Source organism: Dermacentor variabilis, chromosome 5, assembly GCF_050947875.1.
Source record: "Dermacentor variabilis isolate Ectoservices chromosome 5, ASM5094787v1, whole genome shotgun sequence".
Classification (NCBI taxonomy): Eukaryota; Metazoa; Arthropoda; class Arachnida; order Ixodida; family Ixodidae; genus Dermacentor; species Dermacentor variabilis.
In genome coordinates, this window is record NC_134572.1 from 48,823,883 (window position 1) to 48,846,019 (window position 22,137).

The 22,137-nt window shown below is 42.9% G+C and overlaps 2 protein-coding genes across 6 annotated transcripts in view; one reads left to right on the forward strand and one right to left on the reverse strand.

Annotated features, from left to right (window-relative positions):
• The first annotated feature begins 1,802 nt into the window (after positions 1–1,802).
• LOC142582560 (acetylcholinesterase-like) lies at positions 1,803–9,657 on the forward strand. The gene is made up of 3 exons (XM_075692413.1): positions 1,803–2,028; positions 7,166–8,665; positions 9,489–9,657. Exons 2-3 carry the CDS (start codon positions 7,176–7,178, stop codon positions 9,634–9,636), a joined length of 1,638 nt encoding a protein of 545 aa, XP_075548528.1. The 5' UTR covers positions 1,803–2,028; positions 7,166–7,175; the 3' UTR covers positions 9,637–9,657.
• An 8,022-nt stretch (positions 9,658–17,679) lies between these two features.
• The window catches only part of LOC142582561 (acetylcholinesterase-like), a 58,790-nt gene continuing 54,332 nt past the window's right edge, over positions 17,680–22,137 (reverse strand). For all 5 annotated transcript variants that reach the window (XM_075692417.1, XM_075692414.1, XM_075692415.1 and 2 more), the window contains exon 3: positions 17,680–20,882. In XM_075692417.1, the coding sequence (XP_075548532.1) occupies positions 20,693–20,882 (190 nt within the window). In that variant the 3' untranslated portion in view covers positions 17,680–20,692. The remainder of the gene's footprint in view (positions 20,883–22,137) is intronic.

Here is a 22,137-nt window from a genome sequence, read left to right on the forward strand (position 1 = left end):
TTACTTTTGGCTAGAACACACTGCGAAATTACAGTGCCCAAAGTGTTAAATGGGCGCGACTTCCTGAAATTTGAGATGGTCAAGTGACACGTCCAGAGCACTTGTCGTGGAATTACCCGCATGGAACCGGCAGATAGTTTCCGAACATATTTCACACCGGCCTTTCTGCCAACTTGACTTAATTCTAATTAATTTATTTTGTGTTTGTCGCTATTTTCAGCGTACCAAAGGTCACGGATGGCACGAAATGGCCAAGGTTTGATGAAGAGGAAGAATATTTGCACATACGAAATTGAAGCTGTTTTCAGGAAAAGTATTTCCTCGAGTCTACGTGTAACTTCTTCCACAACATTCTGCCTGATGAATAAAAAGTCGGTATGCGCTCTTGATTTTCTTTCGTGCGTACCTAGCGTGGGGCTGGTTTTAAAGAACCGTGCCGATGCAGCAAGCACAAAATAGTTTTGTTCGTTCTCCTCTCTTATGGGCTACCTTTAACTACAACTTAACTACATCCCACAAGTTCATTTATTCCGTTTTACATGCTTAATTTTCTGCGACCGCGATCATTTGCGTTTTCTTTTATTATTTTCACTTTCAACAATAAGCAACTGAAGGCTATACCGACCTTCAATGTTATTTTCCTGGTCACTGTATAGTCAAGGAGCATTCTAGAAACTCTCAAGGTTCAAGTGAGTCCGAAAGAGTACAACAAGCACATGCGTCAATGCCGACGGTGCCGCTGTGTATTGCTTGCCTTCACGGATGTCCTTACTGGTGCAATTTCTCAGTTCACAGTGGTTTAAGCTGTTGGTAAATTCCACTACAGCAGCTGTGTCTCGGGTCACTCTATGCAACTTCACATTTACGTTCCTAGTCCTGACTATTGGCGTTTGCAGCGTAGCAGCGTAAGAACAAAGCGACGCGATAGTTCGGGCGATTTTGTGCTCGTACATTTAGTGATTATGTGTAAACACCAACTTAGTGAACTCAGGTGAACGACTGAGGATAACAGCACAAGCACCGAAAAGTAGTGCCGGTACTTGTGTTTTTAACCCCGTTCGTTCGCCTGCTTTTACGGCGCTCGGTAAGCACAAAGGTGTCGGAACCATTGGTGTCACTGCCTAATCCCACGAATGGTTGCGAGAAGTGTGCCTGGCTGATCACGTGTTTGTGGCTTCATAACCCAGGCTGTTGATAACCTTTGCTAAACCTTGCAACAGGCATATATGCCTGTTCGTTCGATCGTACGATACTATAGTATCGTACGATCGAACGCTTTGGCTGACATTTGGGATCTCTGTGCGTTAGGAGAAGGGATATGGCTGCCATATTTTTCTATTAAATGGTGATGCTTTGGTTTGCAGTTTTCTGGCCAGTATCAAGGCACTCGAACAAATATCCATGGCGACACCGAACCGCCGCGCGATTGCCTGTTAAAATTTCTTCTAGAAAGAGAAGCGTAGGAAATGCCCAAATGCTCGCCACCTGGCACTTTATTCACGCGGCCTCTTTTACGAGTACACACTTAGCACCTAGAGAGGGGTACAGTGCCCGAAAGGCATCCACAACATCGTAGCGCACGGTGCCCACAACACGACACTCGCGCGTGTGATCGTTGGCTCGGGCAGCGCGAATCCTGTCGAGAGGAAAGGGCGCGGGTGTCTCTCTCGCTCCTAAAGTATAGCGCTTTCCTGTTCTTGGGCTCCGACCTTAACGGCATGGTATGAATGCGAAATAATGGCGCCGATCACGAAGATTCGAGTGATCGTTGGCGCGTGGAACCACAAGGCCACACGCGTTGCGACGAACGTGCCTCGCGTGTACTTCGACACCTATTAAGCTGCGCTGCTGCGTAGAGGCGCCACCGATACAGCTTTGCCACGTCCTCAGCGGCCGCGTTCGCCACATTTTCGTCAGCGGCTCGCTCAAGAAGAGCTCGCAGCGGTAGAGTGGCGCGGAAGGTGTCGTGGGAAGCGGCAATCTCCTTTCCACGGCGCCAGACAGTCCACGCTCTGCGCGCCGATTGAGGTGAGACTTGAACTTCCTCGTCCTCAGAGATACCCTTTATCAGATGCGCGAACGTCGCATACTGTTTGTTATTGAAAGTTTATGTTGATGCGATTACACGTCTGTACTCTCTAAGCTGCTGAAAGACACGATGTGTGTGTCATGTATTAGATCTGTCTTAAATAAGTTGTGCTGTCATCGCAACCATATCGCATTTCATGAGCGAGTTATTAACTTTAACAAATGGTGGCTTCCCAAATTTCACTATATCGAGATTGAAAATTGATGGGAATCGGCGGTCTCAACTTCTTGTTACTTACAATTGCTTTTATTGCACGAAATGTGAAGCCAAGAAAAGATTCCTTGGCTTCCTCGTTTGTTGACTTCATGTGGTTACTGCCTCGATATATTGGCATATCGAGAATGTGCGAGAGCGTTATACGACAGATAAAAACAAAGGCTCCTAATAAACAAGTCACACGAAACTTTGTATGTGTTTATACAATTTTACGCTGTTTAGCGTGTTTCGTGCTTTTTTATTTTTTATTTTCTTTTTTTTTCTAAGATGCCACGAGGAGCAGCTGCGCCACCTAAGAGTGTCAACCTCTCTTTTAAAGTCATGTCAAAAAATAAAAAAAGAAACGGTCATATTCACAAGAAGCTCTTTCACTGGAATTGGTCGTAAGAATGAATTCCAGCCAATGGCGCATATATCATTAAGGAAGGCGGTCAGCGAATGGTAAAGAGCACTTACGAAAAGAAGCGCTGTGAAAATCGGCCCCAGCAGCTTACGACACCGAAAACGTCAAGAACCTGGTGCTGATCCCATATGTGCAGGAACTCATGCATCGCATTAACAATGTGGGGTGTAGACATGGCGCCAATGGTATTTTGTGCTCTGCAGAAGCGAAAATTGATGTACCGCGCAGTCGAAAGGCGCGTCGAAGGGTGTGGCCTGCCACAGCGTAGTCATGTGCTTCGCCATGTTTACTGCCATATTTCCATTCTCTTTCGAATAAATCTTGGTTGAGAGAAAGTGCTTGCGGTATCCTAGTGTGTCTCTGTTTTCGACAGTCCTTCTCGCGTTGAACTTCGACAATGGGAACATAGAGTGCGTAAAGGGCATGTGGGAACATCTTAAACAAATAAAATGGCAGTGTATCTTCCAATGTGCATTATCCACATTCTTACTTTTCTTTTTGCTCACGGAAAGCTAAAGCTTTCCTCTGTGATGAAACATTTCTTTCTTCTCTTATCGCGAAGGTGAACGAGACGGTGTTCCAAGAAACACTAGATGTTACTGTTAAAGGCATAGAGCGCGATGCCACAGGCTTGGAAGAAAGAGCAAGAATGGTCGCCCAGTAATCATTAAGTTTTTAGACTACCGCGAAAAACATTCCATCCTAAAAGCTTGCTATAAGCTCAAGGGAACGGAATTTTCGATCACGGAAGACTTTTCTTTCGCCGTTCGAAATATTAGAAAGAAGTTATGGGAAAGCTCTGCGGAACAGAGATCGAACGGAGCTAGGGTCAAGCTATTTTTTAACAAGCTGTGTGTAGATGGTGTGATGTTTGCTTGGGACTCAGCGAACAATGCTCGCTACAAAATTTCTGAAAGAAAGAAATGACCACAAAATGAAGATAGGAGGACATTAACAATAATTAGTATTAATTGTCGTAGCGTTGTAAACAAAGTCTCCCATCTGGAAGGTATGCTGTTAACGCATAATCCGGACATAGCTGTGTTAACAGAGACATGGTTAGATGAAGAAATATTTGATTCCGAATTTGTGCCAAGAAACTATAAAGTCTTTCGGAAAGACCGCGACAGAAGAGGTGGCGGAGTGGCTATACTGTTCAAAAGCACATTTCAGATTTTAAAACTGCCTGATGTTGCTACAGTTGAAGCTGTCTTTTGTAAAGTATATGCTAACAATTTCCGAGATATCCTTGGTGCTATCTATAGGCCTCCCGGTTCCTCTGTCGCTGTCCTAGATGAAGTTAAGAAATATCTTTATTGCTACACGAAACCAGACGATAAGTTAATTTTAGCTGGAGATTTTAACTTACCAAACATAAACTGGGCTACTTTTTCTGTTGAATCTCCGCACACTGTAGGAGATGCTTGATATCATGTTTCATTTCGATCTCTTACAAATTGTGAAGAACCCTACTAGAATCCAACAAGATTCTTCATCAATACTGGATTTATTCTTGGTACGAGGCAATATCAAAGAAAAACTTTCATGTAATGTAGTGGCCGGTATTTCTGATCATCAAGCCGTAATCTTGGTAATAGAAGACATATTATTGGATCGAAAGGGTGATACTCGACACTTTCCGAATTTTGCCCGTGCTGACAATGAATCAATTATTGACATTTTAGATCTTCATTATTATAGTTTTCTGCACAGCACTTGTAGCGTGGATGACCTGTGGCTTGTCTTCAAAAACATTGTTCGTGACTGCATTCAGCGTTTTGTACCAGTGATATGCAAGAAGTCAGACAATAACAATCCCTGGATTACGCGAGAAACATTGCAATTGCAGCGCAAGCTAAAGCGATTAAAGAAAAGAATAAAAAATCAAGCTCAGTCTTTTTAGAGGCAAAAGTTCATGAAGTTTCAGAGAAATTAAAACAGTGCATTCTGAAAGATAAAGAAAAATACTACAATAAGCAACTTCCAGCTTTTATAAAAACTGCACCTGAAAAGTTTTGGCGGTCAATTGCACCAGTTTCTCGTTCTACCGATGCATTTATTATACATGGACAACATGTAAGTGACGATGTCCAGGTTTCAGCAGCATTTAATAACACCTTTAAGAAAGTTTTCACGAAAGATGACGGGCGTCTCCCACCCTTTAGCATGTCACTTCCTTCCATGCCTGATGTTATAATTTCTGAAGAGAGTGTTTTAAATCTATTGTTAAAACTGGATATTAATAAATCACCTGGTCCAGATGATATTCCAAATGTCTTCCTTAAACAGTATGCAGAGTGGTGTTCAAAGTATTTGTGCGTCCTATTCACTCGATCATTGAAAGAAGGTGTTCTACCGTGTGATTGGAAAACTGCTAGAATTAAGCCTTTGCACAAAAGTGGAGAGAAGACGTGTATTGAAAATTATCGCCCTATTTCATTAACTTCAACAACGTGCAAATTATTGGAGCACATCATTCATAAGCATCTAACTAATTTCCTCGACGAGCATAATGTACTGGCAGCTGTTCAACACGGTTTCAGACGAGGGTATTCCACATGCACTCAGCTGGTCGAAACAATCCATGATTTTGCGACAGCAATCAACGAAGGAAAACAAACTGATGTTATCTTTATGGACTTTCGAAAAATTTTCGATAAGGTTTCGCACAAGAAACTACTTCATAAACTCAGTTTTATTATAAATAATAAACAGATATTAACATGGATACAATCGTACCTATCTGATCACCGTCAGTTTGTCGAACTGCATAAAACTTGCTCCAATTACGCTCCTGTCGATTCTGGTGTTCCCCAGGGATCCGTCCTCGGCCCCCTACTGTTTTTAATGTTTATTAATGATATTGTTAAAAACCTGTCTGTACGTGTTAAGCTATACGCGGACGACTGCGTGCTGTATGAGAAAATAAGTTCGACTGATGATCAAATTAGGCTGAATAATGATTTTGCAAAAATAGTTTCTTGGTGTGAGAAGTGGCAAATGTCAATTAACTTTGAAAAAACCGTATTTATGAGAATAACACTTAAAAAGATCCCTCTTTTATATTACTACACTGCTAATAATAATTTTCTTCATGAAGCCACAGAATATAAGTATCTAGGTCTATGGATGTCTGATGATCTTTCTTGGACCAGGCATGTCGACTATGTTTCAGCAAACGCTCTCCGAAAGCTTTCTTTCTTACGACGCTCGCTTAAGCTAGTAACCCCTGGTACACGCCTCCTTGCCTACAACACTATTATTAGACCAATCTTAGAATATGCAGTGATTATCTGGGACCCTTGTACAAAGGTAAACATAAATAAGCTTGAAAGAATCCAAAAGAAAGCAGCAAGGTTTATATATAACACTTACGGGCTAGCATCAGTCAGTGACCTCCTCAAAAAAAGTGGTTTACCCTCTATTCCTAACAGAAATCGCATATGTCGCTTAAAGTTTTTCTATCAGTTAATTAATAATAATTTCAAAGTTGACACCTCCAATATCCTTATCTATTCCTCGGGGTACCAAACTAGAAATCGCCATTCTCTTTCTATAACACCATTAAATCCGCGAGTTAATTGTTTTAAATATTCCTTTTTTCCAAGGACCATCACTGATTGGAACAACCTCACGGATGATGTTGTCAGAGAGACATCATTACATTCATTTCAAGAGCATCTGAATTGATTGTTGTTAATTGACCTTGTCACTGTATTCTCTTGTTGAGTTTCTATGTGCACTTTTGTTTTCTTTGTGTCTGTAATTCTGTATCTTAACGCAATGTTTCCCACCTGCTATGATCTTGTGTACAAGATCGCAGTATTCATAAATAAATAAATAAAAAAATTTAATGATTCTATAAACTGCAATACACTAGCGTTTTGTCGCGGTCAACGGAGAATTCTAGAGTTCAATGCAAACAGACCATCACAGTGTGATTCACTTGTAGACAAACGTACCTCAACCAAAAGGAAAAAGAAAAACGACAATGGAAAGATATTCCTTCGGAAACACTCAACATAAAAACAAGCACGTCCAGTATTGTTATTATTTTTAGTCAGTACCACAGGAAATATAAATCTGTTATAAAAATACTAACTCTAAGTGTTATGTCCACGTTCACGAAGAAGGCAGCAGTAATATTACGGAATCCATGACGTTTTAGATCTGTTTTCTTTTTCATCACAATTTGCATCCATTTCTGTGGCTAAAACGTCCTGGCCGTTTTGCCGCCGAAAAGAAAGCGCCTGTTCAATTTCCCGGAGTGGCGTCCCCATTGCGTAGGAGGTGTACCAGGCGTTTCTTGCTCGTTAGAGAAACCCAGGTAGACAAATTATTTCCGGAGCTTTCCACTGCTTCTCTCACAAAGCTCAGTGGCATTAGGGCTTTAAACATTGTCAGTTGATCGACCAATTTATTTATAAACAAATCTCACTTTATTGATTTACTTGCAGCAAAAATACAATGTGGGCCGGCTTGGCGTTACCTTTCGCTGCATGCTGTCTGGTGGTCGGCAGAGCTCAAGAAACGCAAAATGTCATCCGCACAACCTCCGGAGATGCCAGAGGAATCGTTCGTTCTACGACGACTGGTCGAGTACGAGCATTCCTGGGAATACCTTTTGCCGAGCCACCACTCGGAGAACACCGCTTCAAAAAGCCGACGCCTAAAAAACGCTGGCAAGGTGTGCTGAACGCTACCTCGTTGTCCCCCATGTGTCCCCAGATTCCTGCTCGCATCAACAGCTACTTCGCGATAACAGCGGCTGATCCTGTTTCCGAGGACTGCCTCTTTCTCAACGTCTTCGCACCCGTCACAAATGGCTCAGCTCTTAGGCCCGTCGTCGTGTACATTCATGGAGGAGCATTCACGGTCGGAGGAATCGCCATGAAGATCTTCGACGCGTCCGAACTCGCTGTGCGAGGAGACCTCGTCGTCGCCACTATTGCCTACAGACTGGGACCACTGGGGTTTCTGAATTTGGGCACAGAAGACGCACCGGGCAACATGGGCCTCTACGACCAGCAACTTGCGCTGCGATGGGTCAAGGACAACGCCCGTTGCTTCGGCGGTGATCCGGACGCGATAACCGCAATGGGCCAGAGCGCAGGAGCCGTCTCAATCGGCATTCACCTCTTGTCGCCTAGTAGCGCGGGCCTCTTCCAGCGTGCCTTCATGCAAAGTGGCAGCCCGTTCATCAGGGGTTTCGTGAGCAGCCCATTGCAGGCGGGAACCAGAGCACTCTTGCTCACAGACTACCTCGACTGCAAAGAGCGAGACGCGCGTGAACTCTCCGTCACAGAGGTCGTCGCCTGCTTGCGATCCAAGGACGTCGGTGATATACTGACAGCCGCGGAAAGTTTCAATATAGGTGGACTGGACGGATTCTTTCCGATAATGGGTGGTGAATTCGTGCCGGGAACGCCCGGCAAAGCGCTCAAACAGGCCCCGCCCAACGCGCGCGATGTCCTGGTGAGCGTTTGCGCTTCGGAGGGGGACTTCTTTATCGAGCATCTGCTCACGAACGTCAACAATATCGACAGAATTGACGTCGTTTCGAAACGCAACATGGAAGTTTTAATGACGCTAATGCTAGGTGCGATTGCAAGCTTCAACACCGAACCCATCTTCGAGCGCTACTTCGGCCCGGTGACCGCAAAGAAAGGAGTCGAAGTGGTTCGCGCTGCTTCGGATCTCTTCGGCGACTTTTTGTTCGGTTGCCCCGCGCTCAGCATTGCCCGCGCACTCTCAGCTGCCAATGCGTCGGTGCACGTTCTCCGTTACTCTGAGCAGCTGTCCTTCCTCGACTGGCCAGCGTGGATTCGTCCTACGCACAGCGACGACATTGTGTTCAGCCTCGGCTCTGCTCTCAGCCTGGGTGGTCATCCTTCGGAGGCAGACGTCAAGGCGACCGAAAACATGATACACGTCGTCTCGACGTTCAGTCGCACCGGGTAAGGACTGAGCCAGCGCTAGCTATTCGCAACTTTCGCAATTATTTCATAAATTTACTCAGCGGCATAGGACGCCATGTCGAGAAAAAATTAAGAACGTGATGGGGTGTTTATTTCTAATATCATATCTCTATCGCATTAGGAGACTTTAATCATTATTGATTTACGCTAATGATGCTGTATGCAACCGTAATATTGCGTTGGGCGTGTTGAACTCCATGAGTACTTTCCCTTATGCCTATTTTTGGCCCAACAACGGCCTTGCCTGCGTCCGTTATAAAAACTGAAAGCAAGACTAAACTTGCCTAAGGCTTGGCAGCCATCCTTAACGTGTGTGTATGTGTGTGTGTGAGAGAGAGAGAGATGGGGAAAGAAACAAAACACTCAAACGTGCTAAAATTACTACATAGGCATTTTAAGTTTTCATGTTGCATGCTGGTATGTTTGCATCTTTCCCAGGGAAATGTGGCGAATGATGCGCGTGGGGTCCCTTCCAGGCAACCATTGCTATCACGCTTCTTTTTCTCTCGATGTTGATGCAGATATGTGTACATTATTAATGATAGCAATAGTGAATGACACCTTCACTATGTAATCTTTCAAGTGCGCCGGTTTTCTCAGAAACATCACCAGCACGTTATGCATCTTATGCAAGCATTATGTTCACTATAGCCGAAACGTTAGGTTATTTTTGGTGTAGAAACATCGAGTCACACCTGATAAACCGTCCGTTTCAAGACACTACGCTCGGTGATCTTTATGTGTAGTCCACAACGTTTCCGCAATTTTAACGCTTTGGTGTGCATTTGTTGTATTTTCGCAGGGTCCCAGAGGTAACAGGTGACACCAAATGGCCGAAATTTGATGAAATGGGGCAGTACCTGCACATACGGAACGGAAGCGCTATCCAGGAAAAGCACTTCCTTGAATCCACGTGTGACCTGTGGCAGAACCTACTACCTGATCAATAAAAAAAAATGTCTGTGTGGGTTTTTGATTTCCTTAAAACACTACTATTGATGCTTGCTGGGTGTGAAATGTAAAAATATAGACTATTACAGCAATCGCCAAACAGACTTCTAAGCTCCTGGGGCCAGCAGAATACTAGTGCGCGTACTGCAGTCAGCGAGCCTGAAAAATAGCATTGTGCAGTGATGTCGGCCACCTCAGATTTTTGTGCGTCGATGTTTGTTTGGCTACACGTCTTTCTCCTTTCCTTTTCCTTTCGATTTATTTCCCCAGTGATAGTAGCACACCAAAATACTTTCCATGATGAACTTTGCAGCCCTTCCCCTCTTCCCTCTCTCTCTCTCTCACGCACCTGCCGTTTCATCGTTCGCCAAAGCTTGTGCTACGTAACGCAAATTTATATAGTTCGTATCAAAAACATAAAGGCCATGGATAACTTATTTGAAAGAAGGCAGAGAGGTCGGCCTGAGCTAATGCGCTCTAGCCGGCTACTCTGCGCAGGGGGAGGGGGAGCGGGTACTAAAGGTGTGATGAGGGATGATGATGATGATGATATAGAAAGAGGGATGCACAACGGCGAAAGCAATTTCAACATTCTGATGATAAACATTCAGTTAGTTCATTCATGAAGCTACTATCGGGTTCCGTATCTAATCTGTAGACACCACTTCAAGTGAACTAAAGATAAAGGCGTTAGGACGAAGCTGGTGTGTGGGCCTCACCTACTGCGCGAGCACCACAAGTGCCAAACAAAACCTTTACAGCACGTAAAGAGCTAATATAAAAACCTACTGTTAGTGCCAATGCAAATAGTTGCATTTCTTATTCTCCTTTGCGGTTTTAACGTGAAGCATCTGACGGTAGATTTGACTTTCAGTGTAATCAATTCCTGCGTAGAATTTTTAGGAGCTCTCCCGATTCAACCTAGTCCAGAGGAAACTGACAAGCATTTGTTGAAAGCGGATTGCATCGCTTCTCATTTCTTGCAGCCTGATTGGGCATACCAAGGCCAGTTTTTAGCCTTGCATATTTGCAACCGCTGAACAAGCACTGTTTCAGCGGTAAAATTGCCTTTTTACTCAATTTCGCCAGTGTGCTGGTTGTTAGTTATGATGCTACAACTATCCTTGTTTTTTCCAAATATCAGTGAAGGAGCAGTTGGGTAAACACTACAAACACAATGGACGGCTTGATTATTCTTTGGAAACGTTCCCTGCTGTTACCCGACCGCAAAAGTAGGCATATTTATGGACGGTTGGAAAGTAACCTTCACCCGCCATGGTTGCTTAGTGGCTATAGTGTTGGGTTGCTATAAGCACAAGGTCGCGGGATCGAATCAAGCCACTGAGGCCACATTTCCATGGAGGCGAAATGCGCAAACACCAGTGTACTTAGATTTAGGCACACGTTAAAGAACCCCAGGTAGTACAAATTTCCGGAGTCCGTCGTTACGGCGTGTCTCATAATCAAATCGTGCTTTTGGCGCGTACAACCCCAAAATTTAATTTAATTTTAAATAAAAATAACCTTCCTTCAACTTTTAGGCACAATCCATCGCATAGGCGCCGGTCGCCTCTACACAACGTCCAGAAATTTGCTGTATTTTCGTGCATTAATAATTTTTTTTGTATTAGAAATCTGCAAGAGCTACCAGTTTGAGATCTCGTTTATTTGCTCAATTCCATGACATCCATTCAGCAATAAAGTGTATATATATATATATATATATATATATATATATATATATATATATATATATATATATATACAGTAGGTAAAGAGGAATGCTTCAGGCTACCTTTCAAACGTAAATAACTTGAGCGGCGCTACAAGGTAAACAGAACAATTATTTAATGTCAACAGTTCCGACCGGTTGACCGATCTTTATCAGGGTTTACAAAAACCCTGATGAAGATCGGTCCACTGGTCGAAACTGTTGAAACAAATCAATATATATATATATATATATATATATATATATATATATATATATATATATATATATATATATATATACATGTTGTCCCAGCTAGCATTAGCCTAGCAATAAGACGACCGGCGACCGAAAACCGTAGGTTTTATAATTTTATCTTGCACCGCGTTTTTTTCATTAATTTTTTTCGTTGAACAGCTTCGCTACCGTTAGGTGGGGCAAACGGTGACGTGTGTATATTTCGCTTAAAATGTTCGACAAAGCATTTTGCGCTTACTGCGGCACTGTTCTTGCTCAAATTTTACGGAAAGATCGCATTTTGGAGTCGACGTCATTCCGCGCAACATTTGATATTGTTCATTGTCGGGATTTTAAGGAAAGAATGCAAAGTGGCCTTAGTTTATAGCGATAAAACAGTTGGTACGACGGCGCAAACATAAGCATGTGCCACCGAGGGTGTCAATATTTGTTTGTTGGTTGGTCATCATGGAATGGTATAAAGCTGGCAAAGCGAAGCACAAAACAGACACAAGAAGGAACGACAGACGTACGCAAGCGGTTAGGTCAGATTATGTTACGTTAGGTTAGGTTAGGTTAGGGCTGGTTAGCTTTAGGTTAGCGCTTGTGTCCGTCTGTCGTTTCTTCGTGTGTACGTGTTTTTGTGCTCTATGTCGGATACCACTCCACAATGACATGTGTCACCACCTGCCGGCAGCTACAGAAAGCAACCGATGGATTTGTGATAAATCTCAACCGTCAAGGGATAGATGCCGCCTGTTGCAGAGCAGCGGGCAAAACGTGGGCAACACACATTTTCTCTCTTTATCTGCTCGCGTTTCATTGCTCTCGCATATTTTTCGCGCGTTCACGCCTTCGAACGCTATATACTGGTTGTCCCTTCTGTACGTATCGAAAACCTTGAAAGCATGCCTACAAATTCAAAGCTCACCAAAATGATTGAAACGAGTTAATTCTAGGAAGGGGAACTGATCGACTCACGAACGACATTCTTGGCAGAAGTTCGGTGTAATTGCAACCTTCTGGACCTGATAATGACGAATTAAAGAAAGACGTAGACAACTTGGAATCAAGCGTGGCAATTCTCACTTATCTCGTTGAGAATTTGCTTAATGAAAAGGCTAGCTTACCGCCGACAACGAAACACTTTTAGGGAAAATATTTTTTCGAAAGCGCAATGACATGAAGAGTTTGCGAGATTGTTCTGAGGATGAAAATTTACGAGAACAAGGTTATGGATGTCTTTAATTTCTAAATTGCTTCTATCAAAGAAAGTATGCGTTTCTAGATCATAGGTACCAACGCAAAAAAAAAGAAGAATAAAGCTTGCTTTTCAAGTGATGCGGTTTCTACAGAAAGCAACACACAATTGTGAGCGGCTTCCGCTATCCTGTAATGTGAGTGTCTAAAAGATATTTGTTCAAAACAAATTTATCTATCATGATATTTCATAAATTATAGTTTTCCGTAGGTGACACTCATTTTCTCAATGGCTTAGGATTTTAAGTGACACTCATTTTCTCATTTGAGTTAGGATAATAAAATTTATTACACGTTCTAGTAACGACAAGACAAAAGCATCCTGTCAACGTTTGTTAAAATTGGCATGTCGATTCAGAAGTTGATCTTTCAGTCATGCATCCCCCGTAAGTTAGTTTCCTCTGAACATTCTTATGTCATTATTCATTTCAAGGCGCGCAGCTTCCGTCAACATTTCGATGACTTTCACAATCTTTTTTTCAGCTGTTGGTAATCATTTATTGCTCATTTCCGTCTCTAAAATATGCCTTTGCAAAGGTAATAAGGACTTGTGTTTTCCCCTCGCGTAAATCATAGTTCACCGATAGGCAAACCAGTAATCGTGATGGTGCAGCTGTCTACCTACCAAACAAATTTTCCTATAATAGAGGACACAATTGGACGCTAAAATTCTATTCTGTGAACCTGTCTGGGATAGAATTAGGCCCCATCTTCCTCAGCATATGTAACAAGAATTTCACTTTTCGATGCTTCTATCGTTTCACTTTCTCATCAGTATTTTACTTTTTTAAAGCTCTTCAAAATGCCATTTGTTGGGCGTGTTGGTAAACTAAAAGCATATTTAGCGCCAGCAAACAAGGACGGAAGGGAGAAGACACCACGATTGTGGTGTCGTCTCCCTTCCGTCCTTGTTTGCTGGCGCTAAATATGCTTTCTTCAAAATGCCATGACAAAAATATAATTAGAGAACAAAAATGTTGTAATAATGAGTGATGTGGGTATCAATCGGAGTTTATTATTGCCTCTAAACACCATCGCCCGTTGATGTTGTCCTCATAGTTTCGGATATGAATGCCTTATCAGTGTTCCGAGGCATCCCATTGTATAGGGAGATCCAACTCGTTAATTGATCACGCCTTGTCAAACTTAATGCATCCGCCAGGAGCTGGCATTCTTGACAGTGATATATAGCTGATCTTTTTGCTCTTTACTTGGGCTTCCTGCTCTGCCACCATCTCGTATACTGAACTGTCCTTGATAAGGAACTATTTCTATAAGCCGAAACACGCTAATTGCTCACATGCGACTGCTACAGGTGATCAATCGGAGTTTATTATTGTCTCTAAACACCATCGCCCGTTCATGTCGTCCTCATAGTTTCGGATATGAATGCCTTATCAGTGTTCCGAGGCATTCCATTCTATATATATATATATATATATATATATATAGGGAGATCCAACTCAATAATTGATCACGCAAGCGTTCTCGAGATTCTTATCATCATTGTTATCATACTTTCATCTACAATTCCACAAACGGAAATTTAAGTAGTAAATATCCTCGCTCCAGAGCCCTTGATTCGCCGATAAAAGTACTAAGAGTGACGCACACGCGAAAGAACCTCTACAAAAAAGGGGGGAAATGAGCTAATTAAGCGGTTATGCCTTAAGCTACACGCTCGTTATAACAAATACTGCATTTCACTTTCTGCTCAGCTCAAGGAAGCTAAAGTTCAGTATTATGAACAAGAAATATAGGATTGTGGCGCAACCGAAACAAAAAAATGTCACATAATCATTTCATTTGTTTTAATAGGAAGAATGTTGCGGAAGAAGCGTCCAGTGTAACCCACAATGGTATGACATTTACGGACCCCGTCGAGATAGCAAATGCTGTCGATGAAATCTTTAATCACAAACTCTCGCAAACAGGTCAGTACGGAATTCCACTGAAGAGCCTCCCGCATTCATTTTGCTTTCTTACAATCACGCCGGATGAACTGATTTGTGTAACAATCTAAAAATAACCGGCGCTCGATTAACAGCATACATCGTGATCACGTAAAATTATTACGAGACTCACATCATCCGTTTTCTTTGAAATTGATAATCTAAAGTTTAAAACGGGCACCTTTCCTCATGAGCTAGAACATATCAGAATTACCCCAGTATGTAAAATAGGTGATTATTCCTTACTAAACAACTACAGACCAATCGATGTACCCTCTTTCAGTAAGTTAATGGGAAAACAAACTGAAATACAATTGACAAGATACTTTAATGACAACAATATTATTTCTTCATGCCAAATTAGATTCACGCCAGGATATTAAACTAATCTTGCACTCATAACTCTCAATGACCAATCAAGGAAGGCTATTAATGATGGTTGTTCTGTAGTATCAATTTTTGTAGATCTCTCAAAGGCTATCGACAGCATCATCCATGAAATTATTTGCATTGAGCTAGATGCAGTAGGCGTCACAGGCCCTCCTTTACTTCTACTTCACAGCTACAAGATAATTGTGCCGTTTTTAGCACTTCTGGCGCTTACTCTAAATACAGAAGAACCTGCAGCAGTCTGCCACAGGGATCCATCATGGGCCCAGTATGGTTCACAATCTACATTAATTACTTACCCAGTGGTCTTACGTCTTCCAAATGCACATTATATTCTGATGATACGAGAACTTTTAATTCTTTCAGGTGCCTTACAGCACTAGTAAACTGCCTTCATTCTGATCTTCGTAATTTATTAAATTGCTGTATTGAGCGAGAGAGAGAGAGACAATAAGGAAATGCAGGGAGCCAATAATTATATAAAAACTAAATTTATTGTATTTTCTTCTAAAGACAATTGACTCTCTGCGTACCGCCTGTTTCTATCATTCATCATTCCATCTCGACGAGTGACGAATGTGCATCATCATCATCATCATCATCATCATCATCATCATCATCATCATCAGCCTGGTTACGCCCACTGCAGGGCAAAGGCCTCTCCCATACTTCTCCAAAAACCCAGGTCATGTACTAATTGTGGCCATCTCGTCCCTGCAAACTTCTTAATCTCATCCGCCCACCTAACTTTCTGCCGCCCCCTGCTACGCTTCCCTTCCCTTGGAATCCAGTCCGTAACCCTTAATGAGCATCGGTTATCTTCCCTCCTCATTACATGTCCTGCCCATGCCCCCATTTCTTTTTCTTGGTTTCAACTAAGATATCATTAACTCGCGTTTGTTCCCTCACCCAATCTGCTCTTATCCCTTAACGTTACACCTATCATTCTTCTTTCCATAGCTCGTTGTGTCGTCCTCAATTTATAAGTAGAACCCTTTCGTAAGCCTCCAGGTTTCTGCCCCGTAGCTGAGTACTGGTTTAATTACAGATTGTCATTCGAAATATCACAGCCATGTCGCTCACATTAAAAGAGTGTTGCTTTATGGGGTATGCACCCTCATTAGGGCTACAACGCTCTTTTTACTCCCTATACTTGTTTCATTGTACTGCTCATTCACCCGCTCTCATATTAACTACAGCATAATCTTTTGTCATGACAAGTCTTCTTGACGAAACGTTGGACCCAGCGACATTCCTGGTTCGTCTATTGCTCATCGCTTCATAACCTCTTGGTTTAGCACGTAAAAGAGTCACCTAATGCCACTAAACAAACTAATAAAATTAGGGTAATAACAATAATAACGTAAATTTTGCACAGTTCCAATGATAAAAAGTTGCTACAAACCAATAACGCGCTCACACTGACAGCCCTTGTCAAATATAACCAAGGCGTTTTCTTGTTTAAACTAATAAACAATCAAATTTCACACTCTTGTATCCCTAAATCTTCTCTAGCGAATACTAACTCAACAAGCAAAATTTACTACTATATACACTATCTCTTATTATTAAACTTCTAAAAGCGCACATATTTAATCAAGAAATAAGCATTTTCTGTTGCTTGCCTCGAAATCAAATTAGTAATCTGTTGCATAACTTTTTTTACTGTATGTACTACCAATGTAAATATGCGTTTAAACTCTACACTTACGAATACCTCTTCTTGTGTATTTAGGCTACTGCGTGTCTATAATTAAAAAAGAGGTTTTATTTTTCTTTCGATATTGTTTCTTCCTTTCTCATTCACTTTCAATACTGTGCATAATATAGTTTTTTTAACTTCTCTGTATTGTATATTATTGTACTTCTAGACATGTACTAGTTCCTTGTTCAGCTACTGCTGATAGTAACCATGTTAACAACTATAGCGTTTTCTAAGCACATGAGGTCCCAGTTCAGTCAACGACTCGGGCTCCTACTTCTGTATGTAACTACCTGTAATAAAGACATCTTAAACTGATAAAATTTTATTCTCATTATGACTCAGTGGCTACAGGGCTGCGCTACTGAGTACCAGATCACGGGTTCAATCCCCGACTGCAGTAGCAGCATTCCGATGCAAAAAACGGAATGCCCATACACGTGCGAAAATGCACGTGCACAGGGTTTCGGGTGCACGTTAAAGAAGCCACGGCTGGTCAACCTAATCCGAAATGCAGCGTACCTCATGACCCACTGAACACTTTCGGGGTGTTAGATTTCATAATTAAATTTAGTATTTCTTTTTTCAAGCTTTGCATTGTTGAGTGCAACGAAGGAAAGTGGCCCTTTGCCGCAACACGTAACGCTTACCATTGACTTCCACGTGTGTTTCTCACACTCATGGTGTTCGCTGCTTTTATTGTCGATTCTTTGGCTGTTGGATCATATTTGAACTGCACGAAAGTTGAAGAACACTGTGATGCTCAGGAGGGGACATTGAAGGTAGCACGGCAAATGAAACAAAGCGCTTTTATTTTTATTTTCGCTCCAGTATAAGTACACGCCGGCGAAAAGTTCGTCAGGCCACGTGTTCAAAGTTCAAGCTCTCCTTATCTCTCTTAGGCGAGTCCAGACTACAACAACTGTGCATTGTACAAAGGCAGTGAACTGGAAATAGCAATTACGCTTTAAAGAAATGTATTTTCTTCCAGGGATGATAATTTCGCACAGACTGGTACCCATGATAATGCGTTTCCAAGCCTCGCATGAACAACCGATGAACGTGATTTGCCAAAATACTCAGCTGTTATGACTCTTCTTGCAGATGGCCCTCCTTCGCTCTTGTAAAACATACAGTGTCAGGTGGATCATGCTTTCCAGAAGCAGTTGTCCAATTGATAGCTCTTCAATACAATAGATATGTGGTAAGCGGGTAACAAGAAGTGCTGTTGGTATAGATTAGTTCTGGCTATTGCCCAGGTAAGTGTCGCTCAAGACGTTGATGCTGACACAACCAACAAGCAATAAAGATCAGCAAGCTTGCCGCCTCGTAATATTAACGATTTGATACAGAAACTCACTAGCCATGTTTGTATATTTCACATAAATGAGATCTAATATGTGAGGAGTTTTGGAATTTTAAGTTTCAGTGACACGCTAGCATGAAAATCACTGTTGCGTGCACGTTTTCAAGCACTCCTACCCATCCGATCATCGCCTCCATTCCTCTATACTGTTGTTTTAGAGTAGTTCTTCTTGACCCATGCGACCATTTCGGCGTTAAGTGTTCAAAACATGCAAGCCACGTAACATTCTTGCGTCGGGCATACACTTGCTGTTGAGTTCAACAAAAAACATGTCAAATTTTGTTCCGGCGGCTGCCACCAGGAACCGTGGCGACTGTATTCGTATGGTTGCTCCTGTTTATCTCATTCAGCTGATTTTTTCTGCAACGAAATGGATTTGTCCGACTTTCAGGCAAATTGATAAATACGGAAGTCACACTCCAACTTGGTATGCTTGCAACGAGTCTACTTCAATCTAAACAAGGGATCAAAGTACGAAGGACCCCCCAAGGTACGCTAAGAAAAAAAAAGCCAGCTCTTTGGATACTTCAGCCATGGCGTAGTGAATGCCACAATTCCACGTTTTCGTTCCCATTGACCTCATCAAACACGATTCTGCCATTCTGCAGCTCTTGTTCTGTTTTCGTTGAATTTCTTCACACAGGAGGACAGTCTTGTAGTGTGCTGTCGTAGTTCAGCAAACAAAAGCAAGAATACTTCACTTGGGAGCGATAACTCAACTCCGCTCTGCGGCTTCGACAAGACAGCTTTACCAGCAGTTTTACAGCCTCCTGGCGCTAATACCCAACCCCCTGAACGTTAACGCGAAAAATTTGATGGAGTGCTGGAACCATAGGGTTGCACAAAAGACAAACGAAAGATGGCGTTGCGGTATCAGTACAACCACTAATGATATAGTGAAAGATTGGCGCCCATATACATATTTCTATGTATAGTACTCTTGATGCCCACGTTAGGTCTCCACGGAATCCAATTTCCGCGATGCCATGGAAAACATGCAAGATCATAACGCAGTAACTTGGTTCATGCACTTTTAAATGCGTAAGCATTTCTATGCCCACCCAACGTGACATTTGTCAATATGTGCGACAATGAATGGCTCATACCCCCGTAAGCAAGCAAAAAATGCAATGACTCATACCTACGTAAGGCAGAGGCTACAAGCGCTCAGCAAAGTGAAGCGAACAGTGCATACATTCATTGAAATCACCCATACAACACACAGAAAAGCATACGTTTCAATAAACGACAAGCTCAAAGAAAGCATCCGAACCATCAATAAAGCATTGAATACGCCTCTCAGCATATGGAGAGGTGGTTTTGTAACAGCTTCGCGTAATTGGGCCTAATTCGCCCTAATTACCACCAAAGATCGTGGGTTCGACTCCCACGAAAGGTCGAGGGACCGAGTGTCTGAATTAACTATATTTTATTTCACAGTGCCTAATTAACTTCACCTTACATACCACAAATGGTCGTGGGTTGGAGTGCCGTAAGGAACGTTATCTTGATTAATGCCTTATCATGTTCGCTATCGAACATTATAAGCGAATGTTCGATAAGGTTTGTAACGACCGATGAGGGTTGATAAGGGTCCATACTAGTTGAATTAAGTTCCATAACAGTGATAATGACACCGGGCTGCGTGGAGATGAGGAAGTAGCACAATGCTTACGCACACTTAGACAACTAAAGATGTGTTTCTGCCTGAATTTTTCGTACCACCCATATGCAAGCTTGTGTGTGGTTTGTGCTCGTGGCATTGTCACGTGATGAGGAAGCAATTTTGGCCACATAGTACATCTTTGTTTGCACACCAACACTCAATCTCGTGAAGCAACCGAGAACGCTTGCCTATTATTTATGGATATGGTTACGGGTGACTGTGGGTTTAATTAACACGTTTGACGCCGTATTACTTCACGCAGGCTGCACCAAATGATACCGATACCACGCTCATCCTTAGTCCAACTACTCTCCTCCTCTATGGCCCCGCAGGATGCCTAAGCATCACATTTTTCATCCCCTTCCTCGTTCTCGCGTTGATGAATCTGTGTCGTTTTGTGTGTGTGTCTCCACATATTGTTCAAGGACCACTTCGAGCACAAACGCAACAACAACAGCAACAACAAATTCAAAGCACGTATAGCAACAAACAACAGGGTACACAGCACGTGTATATAACAAACGATAAGTTCAACAGCGTGAACAACAAACAAACCAACTATACTACAGTTGTTCGAGGCGACGACGCAAGAGGGCGTATGGACCGCTTGGAGTGCACTCAAGCGGTTATACACTGGAACACAGCCTGACGTAGAAACGTGAGCACCAGGTCCTTAAGACGGCGCGGAGCACTTTGCGTCAGCGACGAAGTCCCGCACTCTGACGCCATCTCGCGAGGCAGAGCTGCCATTGCGCGCACAAACACAAGTGTTCAGCCGATCACGATGTCCTGCGACGTCCCGTTGCCGCCGCGAAGCCTCCAGAAGTTCTTCCAGAAGTTGCACTCATCGAGACGAGGCCCTACCTGGACGCTCGCGTTCCTCGCCGATATGGACAGGTACAGGGGGTTCTCCTCAGAGTACCGAGGCCACGACGGAACCATCGTGGGCATGTCTGGCCGCCTGGGACGAGAAAAAACACGGGCACCACAAACGTCAAGCGTCAGTGCACGTGTGCGTGCGAGTGCGTGTGTTAAAAAATTAAAATATGAGCTTCCGCGGGCCAATACCTCGATCTGATAATGAGGCTCCGGATTAATTTCGACCACATGTCACTCTATAACGCTCACCCAATGTAGAATACATGAACGTTTTTGCTCTGTGCGTGTGCGTGTGTGTGCAAACACTACCAAATATATGCGACGCCAGGAACTTAATTTCGAGACGAACTTTATTATTAAATTAAAATATGCGTTTCGCAGCCCCTATACTTGATTAGTGTCATCGTCCTAATGCGTCAAATGTTGCTACTCCTTCGTAAGTATTTGTCCGTACTCCTTTAATTCGATTGAGCAGTCAGCCCACAGGCTCAATATTTGGAGCCTTCTCCATCGACTTGCATAAGCACCATCAGCATAGCTGCGATTGCTTTCTACAGCACGTCTATTTGACATTGGTAGCAAGACAAACCGTGTTTTTATCTTTTTCTTTATTTGTTTCTTTCTGTTTTGGTGTGCGTGTGTGTGTGGGTGTGTGTGCGTGTGTGTGTGAGTGTGTGCGCGTGTGCATGCGTGTGCGTGTGTGTGTGTGTTTCTTCTCTTTTGGCGGGGGTGGTGTAGGGAGGAGTGGTGTTAAAGTAGCTGTAAAGCAAGCACACAGCTCAGCATTGACATTCCACAATTACATAGCGCAACTACAAAACTTAAAATCATGCTGCATGCAGGGTACTTATGCCGCCATCTGCTCGAGAGGAAACGTAAACCTCTCACGCACTCCGCGCGCTAAAACGGAAAACCCTTGTCCGTGGTGGTGTCCTTGAGCTGCCTTGAGCTGCCTTGAGCATACCTCTCCACTAGAGAGACACTCTACTCTCCGCCGTTGAAGAAATGCTGACGACAGATGGAAGCGACATGGGGTGTGCAGAATGTGATCTCTAGAAAGCAAAGCTTTTCCCGTATTCTATAGAAGGCGCTTCCATCCAGGTGCAGGTAAAGTCCCTTAAGATGTAGCGGCTTTAGCTAACTATTAGAATTCTTCTTATGTGGCTTCTGTGTCCAGTTACGGCTGCGAGAGCGCGAAGAGCGTTTGATTTTCAAGTCAGACTAATATAACTGGTCAAAGCTCACGTAATTTTGTCAGTGGAGAAGAAGGAGAACTTTATTGAAAGGTCCGGCGAGTTATTCGGGGATTGGGCGAATATCCCCACCTAGGCGTCGGC

What these genes read in the sequence shown, in the direction of transcription:
- LOC142582560 (XM_075692413.1), top strand. Translation starts at nt 7,176, where the DNA reads ATGTGGGCCGGCTTGGCGTTACCTTTCGCTGCATGCTGTCTGGTGGTC. An exon ending in TCGACGTTCAGTCGCACCGG is followed by an intron (nt 8,666 to 9,488) that starts GTAAGGACTGAG and finishes GTATTTTCGCAG; the next exon opens with GGTCCCAGAGGTAACAGGTG.